This window comes from Lutjanus erythropterus, chromosome 6 (genome assembly GCF_056507025.1).
Source record: "Lutjanus erythropterus isolate fLutEry1 chromosome 6, fLutEry1.hap2, whole genome shotgun sequence".
Taxonomy (NCBI): domain Eukaryota; kingdom Metazoa; phylum Chordata; class Actinopteri; order Lutjaniformes; family Lutjanidae; genus Lutjanus; species Lutjanus erythropterus.
The window spans coordinates 41,517,036-41,525,582 of NC_139322.1; the positions used below are offsets into that span (position 1 = coordinate 41,517,036).

General features: G+C 43.2%; 1 protein-coding gene across 1 annotated transcript; it reads left to right on the forward strand.

Annotated features, from left to right (window-relative positions):
• The first annotated feature begins 1,319 nt into the window (after positions 1–1,319).
• Positions 1,320–2,831, forward strand: LOC146325783 (uncharacterized). The gene is made up of 4 exons (XM_084720080.1): positions 1,320–1,831; positions 1,932–1,997; positions 2,315–2,377; positions 2,461–2,831. The coding sequence occupies exons 1-4, from the start codon at positions 1,492–1,494 to the stop codon at positions 2,661–2,663; spliced, it is 672 nt and encodes a 223-aa protein (XP_084576206.1). The 5' UTR covers positions 1,320–1,491; the 3' UTR covers positions 2,664–2,831.
• The last annotated feature ends 5,716 nt before the right edge of the window (positions 2,832–8,547 follow it).

The following is an 8,547-nucleotide window of genomic DNA, read 5'->3' on the forward strand; positions in this document are numbered from 1 at the left end:
TGTGGACCCCAGAGGCCATGGAAGAGGCGGTCCAGGAGGTGGAAGCAGGCAGGCTCTCTCTTCGGCAGGCAGCTGTGAGGTTTGGGGTCCCCAAGTCCAGCCTGAGTGACAGAGTCAGTGGAAGGGTTGCCTCTGGTTGTGCTAATGTCCAGAGGCAACTTCTCACCCCTGAAGATGAGAATTCCCTGGTGGAGTACTGTTTGTACTCCGCCAGTCACAGGTTTCCACTGACGAAGCCTCAGGTCCTGGCCCACGCTCTGGCCATCTTTAACCACCGCCACCCGCATGCACAAAAGACCGTGCTTGGCCAAACGTGGTGGATAAACTTTAAGGAACGGCACCGTCATCGCCTCACCACACGGACCCCAGACATCATCGACCGTGGGGGGGCATCCTGCGCCAAGAGGGGGCCCACTGAAGAATACTTCAGGCTCCTCACCACCACCCTGGAGGAGCACGGGTTGAGGGAGAAACCCCAACAAATCTACAACTGCGACGAGACGGGGTTTCAGCTGGACTCGGCAAGGAGGCAGGTCATCGTGCCCCGGGGGACCAAACACGCCTACAGGCAGGCCCAGGGAACCAGGGACCACATCACCGTCCTGGCCTGCCTGAACACGGCTGGGGAGGATGTCCCCCCCTTCATCATCTATAAGGGGGGATATCCTGGGGGCCCCTACAACAAGGAGGGGGTCCCCAACGCCCTCTACGGGAAGTCGCCGGCAGGGTACATGGACAGTGAGCTGTTTAGGAAGTGGTTTGTCGGGCACTTCCTAAAATACGCCGTGCAGGAGCGCCCGCTGCTGCTGGTGATGGACGGCCACAAGTCCCACCTGGATCCAGAGCTGGTCCGGGCGGCACAGAGGGAGGGGGTCATTCTCCTGTGCCTGCCACCACACACGTCTCACATCCTTCAGCCTCTGGATGTGAGTTTCTTTGGACCCTTGAAGGCAGATTTCGCTGGTGTTACAGGGGATCTGTCGGCAGTAAGCCACTCCTTCTTGGTTTCCAAGAAGGAGTTTTCAAGGGTCCTAAGACATTCCTACCAGAGGATGAAGGATAGGAAAGTGGTGGTGGCTGGGTTCAGGAAGTGTGGCCTCTATCCTCTGGACCCGTCGGCCATTGACTGGTCACGGGTCATGCCGTCCGGGCCGCGGCGTGGGACCTCTTTCTGTCCTCCGCCAACCCCATCGGCATCTTCCTGGGCCAGGCCTGATGTTGCCCCCCCCGCCCCCCCAACATCCCCCATCCCCAGTTGCCCTACCCCAGTCCCTGAGCCCACCCTCTACTACTCCACCTCCCCAGAGCCCCCCCCGCCCCATCCCCCTCCCCGAGAATCCTCTCCCCAATCCCTACCTCACCCATCCCCTGGTAACATCAGGCCGGATCACAGCAGATCTGGCCCACCTCCTGGCTGAAATCAACTACGTAAGAACCACCAGCAGAGTCAGGAGGAACACCACCAAGGCCAGGTTGCTGACGGCTCAGGAGATGTCCGACGTCATCGAGGAGGCGGAGGATCGGGCTGCAAGGAGGGAGGCCCAAGCTCTGGCCAGAAGAGACCGGGAGCAGCAGCGGGCCGAAGACACCAGCCCGACAGCCACTTCCTCTACCCTGCCTGGTGGCTCCCGCCCCAGCCGCCGAAGAGGAATGCCCCTCGGGGCTGCTCCTGCCACCAGCTCCGGCCATTCCATCGCCGGTCCCTCAGCCCACTCGGCCCCCTCTGGTGTCTCCCACGGTCACCGGCTGCCTGCCCCCAGCGGCACACCATCCCCAGTGAGCCTGCCTGCCCAGCAACATCTTCCCCCATCTCCTGGTCCACACGGGAATGGTAAAACATCAATAAATATCAAAATGTAATCAGTGTGATGCTTACAAACCATTAATATATACATTGATACTGTCATAATAAAATATGATTGTTCTTTTAGAGCCTTCAACATCGGCAGCGGGTGGTGGCCTCTGTGGGTCCCAGACTCCTTCCTCTCCCTCCCAATGTAAATATTTTTTTATTACCTGTAAATACATAACACACCTCTACATGTTAGAGCAAGAAACGGCAACATTGGTGCATAATTTAGACCATTATCTCTACATGCACATATTCTTCTTGTTGTGAAAATTTGCACATTCCTGCACAAACTGTGTAGCTCCTTAATTTTAAGATATATTCTTTGTCATATTTCTTTCTGAACCAATATAGTGAAAAATTATAAATTATATTCTGATTCAGAAAACAAACAACAATTTAACATGCTAGTGACATCAGCCATCATAATGAGAAATGTCTAATCTTTCTCTCTTATTTTTACAGCTTCAGGCACTGCAGTTTTGTCCAGCTCCTCCTCCCTGCCCACTGGACCCACGACATCCACCGGTAAAGTACTTAATGTTTACAGTTGTTGCATGCCAACCCATCATAATCTGGACATTTTCTTACATAAATTTTTCTTTGACTAGGTCACACCGCTGGAGAGATGGAAGAGGAACAGACAGTTTGGCGGTGTGGCCGGTGCTGGAAACCAGACCCTCCAGATACTTTGGAGGGTCTGGTGTCGTGGGTCCAGTGTGACACTTGTAATCAGTGGTACCACACCACCTGTGTCGGCTGGGAGGAGGAGCTGGATGAAGATTTTTGTTGTTTTTGGTGTTTTGAAAATTAATTTTATTTCTTTATGTTTTGTTTTGTTTTTGTTTTTTATACCAATCAATGTTTTATATCAATCAATTGCTTTTTTTTTTTTTTTTAAATAAATTATTACATGAACTTTTAAATGATTTTCTCTGATCATTTGTCTTTTGTAAAAATGACCATTTTATGCAAGACTTGAGTTTATATTTACATATATGCAGTGTGAGTAATTGTTATATATAAATATGTGTGTATATAATTGTAAATTTAATGCATCAGCAGATATTTTGAGAAGAGAGTTTAACAAAACATCCAGCAGGTGGTGGTATAAACTCAAAATGGAAATTAAGCAGCTTTTACTGCATAATTTGGAGTTGCTGAAGCATGCCATTTTATTTTGAAGGAAGGAAGTACTGTGCCGGATGTGTTGACAGTAACGCTGTTAGTTTGGCCGACTGGAAAACAACACTAGATCACCATAAAAGCACTAATTCCCATTGTTTACAGTAAGAAAATACGGGTGTCCGAATGTGGACAAGGGTAGCGCACAGCTAAAACATCGGCGATAGCGCACTTTTAGCGACTTTGGTTAAAACAAGGCTAAAGTAAATCGTTAAAACGTTATACTGCTAGAAAGGTAAGAAGTTAGACTTTAACGGCATTATATTGGCTGAAAACATTACATGATCATTTATATTCGTAGTCAAAGGGAAATTTTAATAGAAGGTTAGCAAGAAGGTGTCCGGTTGTGGACACAGTTATGTTATCAGCAACTTAACGGTAACTTTAAAACGAGCTCCACAGCCCACACACGCACATATAACGTTACAGGAAGGTTAAAACAACATTAGGACTTTTTAAATGGACCTTGGCCGACCAGACCTTAAATTGATAAAAAGATGACAGGACTCTGGTGGGTTGGATCGTGTCACGTTCACGCACCGTCCTGTAATATGTTCAGACTTAACAGTAACCCAGGCGTTGCTTTAACTTACTCTACTTTAACAAAGATTAACATAAAGCTATAAAAGAGAAGACTTTTTCAGCTGACGTTATCTGTAATGCTAGCATAAATGCTAAAAGAGCTAGGCTAACTGGACAACATTACTTCTCCAGACAAGGTAACATTAGCTACTTCTTCTGACGGCCACTGGCTCTACCACCTAATGAAATGTAATTAACATGATAAAACTCACAGTCAACCTCAAACATCTCAGACAAAAGCCATTAACAAATAAAAAATAAATAAATCAGCCATATATCGTCTTCTTACCTGACAGAGAGGGGGCTGGGAATAATCTGTATATTTCCCGTGGGTCCGTAGGCATCGAAAAAATTATCGCCCCCTGCTGGTACCGCACTGTCAAGGAGGCGTGTCCTTTACACGGACAGGCGAGGTAAACCATGACCCCGACACGGAATCCCCTATGGACCGGTGGGTGTATTACACGCTTGGCCATGATACTGGGTTGTGTAAAACACTGTGTTTTTTGTTATATTTATTTGGTAGGGTGGACGGTCACCCTTAAGTACATAATTTTTAATTATGTACCCAATAATGTTATTTTTGTTACTGTTGTGCCATCCGTGATGGCAACAATCCATTTTTGTTATGGCCTCTCCTGCCTCTGAGAACTCCCACTGCATGGTTCGTTTTTGTTCTCTCATGCACAGCACTTGCACATGAATGGGTGGCAGTTTTTCATAAGGGGTGGTGGGCTTCATGCTCCTTACTTTGCTCAGGGACATTCTAGGTTAAAAAGACACAAAGAGAGTTATTTTTAATACAGATAGGCTACTATTTCTATTATAAATAATTGACAGTTGATGCCTAAAGGAAGATGGACAACAATTATGCATTCAGGCTCTGTCTTTCCAGGTTAATGCAGGTTAATTCCATGAGCCAAAAACCAAAAGGAACAGAAAGCAAAATAAACAGGTGCAAAAGTCACCACATTCCCAACAATGACACAATTTATTATTTTTTTCCTAGTATTAGAAATACTTTTTGTACTTGCCTGTGCCTTTTCGATCACTGACACCTGAACACCTGAAAGTAAAAAGAAAACAAACAAACATCAACAGAAAAACATGGCTAGACCAAGTGCCTCATGGACAAACACACAAACAAATAAAGGAGACAAAGGGAGCACATTAATCAATTTTATTTATTATGCATAGAGACTATTAACCATTCCCTTAAACAAGTGAGTTGTATAGATTACATAAGTGTATTAGCAGTATGCATTACTAACTTACTACTGTCCATAATATATATACAGTGTTTAAACAGGTGATCTGAGTGGAAAACACCTATGAATGTCATAATTACTTAAATCACATAACATGTTACTGTGCGTCAGGCATTTTGTGATGTTCTTAAACTACATGCAACCAACAATTGTTAGTCATATAACACGCAGTGCTCTGTAGCGACTGCGAGGGGCAGCACTGTGCAACATCTAACACTGTCTACAGAGGACGAAGAAGAAGAGGACGCCGAGAAAAACGTATTGCACATTCATGTGATGAGGGAAATATGGGAAAAAACAACTCTCGACTGGGAAAATCCACTTGAATTCCCCCTCAAGTCGTAACAACAACTGGAAAAGCCATAAACGAGCGGTTGTCAGTTGATGTTCATGTATGCAGCAATATGGTGGATAAGACTAAATGTTTGGTTGTTAATTTTGTAATGATTTTGCTCACATACAAGTTGTGATATGGTATGAAGATGCAACCCTTAGTTGCTGTCAACATGGAGGGACCCTGATTAAGTAGGAATGTTAGTTATTACCATTAACCCACATGAAAAGTCCCCTACTTTATTGCTTGTACCCTCTGTCCTAAGCAGCATTAAAGTCGGAATAACAACTTCCCTTCTCCTACACTGGGGCCATCCGAGGAGAACCTGAATATGCCTTAAAACCATGCCTGCAGCCATGCGTCCAACCTTCTGTTGCAGTCTGCGGCATCTGAGCGTGGTGGAAAGACGAGTTATTCCGTCTTTAAGTTTGCAGGTAAGTTAGTAATGCAAATTTTATTATGCACGTGTTTCATGTTGATATAATCATACGCTAGAGTAATTTATCTATATTGAGAATGTGTGGTACGGTCTACTAACATGGGTAGTGTTTGCTCTGTTAGCCAGCTGCTTCTGACTAGCTAGCATGAATAGCGTTAGCTATTTTAGCCAACTGCATCTGCCCAAATGAGGACAACCTGGCCCCGCTGCCCAGCCAACGGCAGCCTTGCCTCGAGTATAATAGTTATGGCTAGGCCCAAGGGCAGAATTTGAGGCAAGACAAGTATTATAACTCGCGAGGAACAACCGTAAGTCAAGTAATTAAGGTTCATCCGGCCAGATGGTGTGAATTTATCATGTGTAGCTAATTGAAAGTGTCAGTAATGCTATTATATATAAGCTAGCGTTGGATAGTTTGAGTTAACTGGAATTATCCATATATTATAGTTATTTAGTGTTCCTAGCATTCGCACTTGACTTATCACAGCAAATATGAATGGGCATACACTAACTCGATCAATGTAACGTGATGAAAGTATCATATTCGACGCTCAAGCTAACGGTAAGGCTAGTTAGCGCTTGAACATTGATTTAAATGGTTTGGTTGCGTAGTTGATATTGACCCTTTAACTTTATTCTTCGTAACATTTCTGTCAGAACCGCTCGTTTGATAATGGTAACATTAGTGTTGTCACCGTTTAATGGTTTCAATGTGTCAGTAAAAGTTATTACACTTTAACAATAATTGATAATTGAACCAAATTTACACGAAAACGTACTTATAATTTAATGCTTACAAATAAATACAGAATAAAAGCAATTATCCGCAGCTTGTTGACCTCAAAAATCAGTGCTTAATGCTCGTCAGTTTTATTAGGAGTTTTAAAAGTTGAATTTCCCACCGCTACACGCGCAGCCTGGCACGCGCAGTATTCTTCAACGACAAAGAGCTCATCTAAGTCTCATGCCAGCCTAAGGGGAAGACAATCCATGGCTCTCCATTGACTGGTAAACAACAGAAAAGTGTCTCAAACCTGCTTTGTGCTGGGAGACACTTCCAACAAGTTAAAGAACCCAGAACTAAGTTTTTATAGCTGCCAAGCCAAACAAAGAAAAAAAAAGAGTCTTCAAGAAAAGTGGACTCAGATGCGAGACATCAGTAGGATGAATGGTAAAACAGGATCCAGATGGTCATAATGTTATGCCTAGATTACAGTTGCTGTTATTTGTAAGGTTAAATGATAATCTTAGGCAGTGATGATCAAGTACTTATTCATTTTATATTTCACCTTTGGTTGTTCACTGGTATCATTTCTCACAGAAAAGTATGTTAAGTAAGTAAATACTTATAATAATAATAATACTAATGATAATAATAATAATAATAATAATAATAATAATAATAATAAACTTTATTTATATAGCACTTTTCTTAACAAGGATACAAAATGCTGTAGAGAAAAAAAAATATGAGCAGCAAGTAAAGCAACACACCATAAAAGCACAAGGAGGTAAAAATGCAGAAGGTGAAATCACATCACAAGTACAGAGATAAAAACTGGTTTAAAAAATATATATATATATAAATAAAAATAAATAAATAAATTTAACCAAGCCAGAGCAGTGTGGGAAAACCACATGACTTGGATTAGCAGTTTGCAAAAGCTTTCCTATAAAGGAAGGTTTTCAGCAAAGATTTAAAAGAAGCTAATGAAGTAGCCTGCCTAATTTCGATAGGGAGACTGTTCCAAAACTGTGGGGCTCTGACAGCAAATGCCCGGTCACCTTTGGACACGAGCCGGGATCTGGGGACAACCAGGAGAGCTGCATCCATAGACCTCAGTGACCGCTGAGGCACATAGTGGATCAAAAGTCCGTCAAATAATTCGGAGCAAGGCCGTTTAATGCTTTAAAAGTTAACAGAAGAATTTTAAAATCAATACGAAATAAAACTGGGAGACGGTGTAAGTTGGCAAGCACTGGAGTAATGTGTCCAAATTTCTTTGTGCCTGTTAAAATTCGAGCAGCAGCGTTTTGAACTAATTGGAGACAATGGATGGAGCTCAGGTTGATCCCAGCATAAAGTGCATTGCAGTAATCTAATCTAAAAAAAAATAAAACTGTGAATAATTTTGTGCAAATCAGTAGAGGACAAGAAAGATCTTATCTTTGAGATTTTTTTGAGCTGATAAAAGCAAGACTGGACCACACTTTTAACACGAGCCTAAAAACCAAGGTCTGCATCAAAAATCAAGCTAAGATTTTTTGCTGTCTGCTTAACATTTTGATTAAGAGAGCCAAGTTTGCTGAGAGGTGGGCTAGTGGGGTGTATTTGACCTACTATTAAGACCTCTGATTTATCATCATTAAGTTTTAAAAAATTTTGTGACATCCAGCATTTTATATCATTGAGGCAAGCATGAAGATTATCTAAAGCACTGGAGTTAGCGGATCGAAGGGGGACATATAACTGTGTGTCATCCGCATAACAGTGATGGGAGATTCCATAGTTTTCAATGATCTGGCTCAGAGGGAGCATGTAGATTGAAAACAGCAGAGGGCCAAGGATGGACCCTTGTGGAACACCACAGTTAATCTGAGTGACAGAGGAACATACATTTGATACCATGACTGAACTGGTTCTATTAGACAGATAAGAGTGCAGCAGTTGAAGGGCAGTTCCCTTAATACCAACCCAAGCTTCTAAACGGTGCAAAAGGATGGCGTGATCAATTGTATCGAATGCGGCACTCAAATCTAAGAGCACGAGGACAGAGCAGTCACCTCTGTCTGCTGTTAAAAGTATATCATTACAGACCTTCACCAAGGCTGTCTCTGTGCTGTGGCAAGCTCTAAAACCAGACTGAAAACTGCTAAAAATATTGTTGTT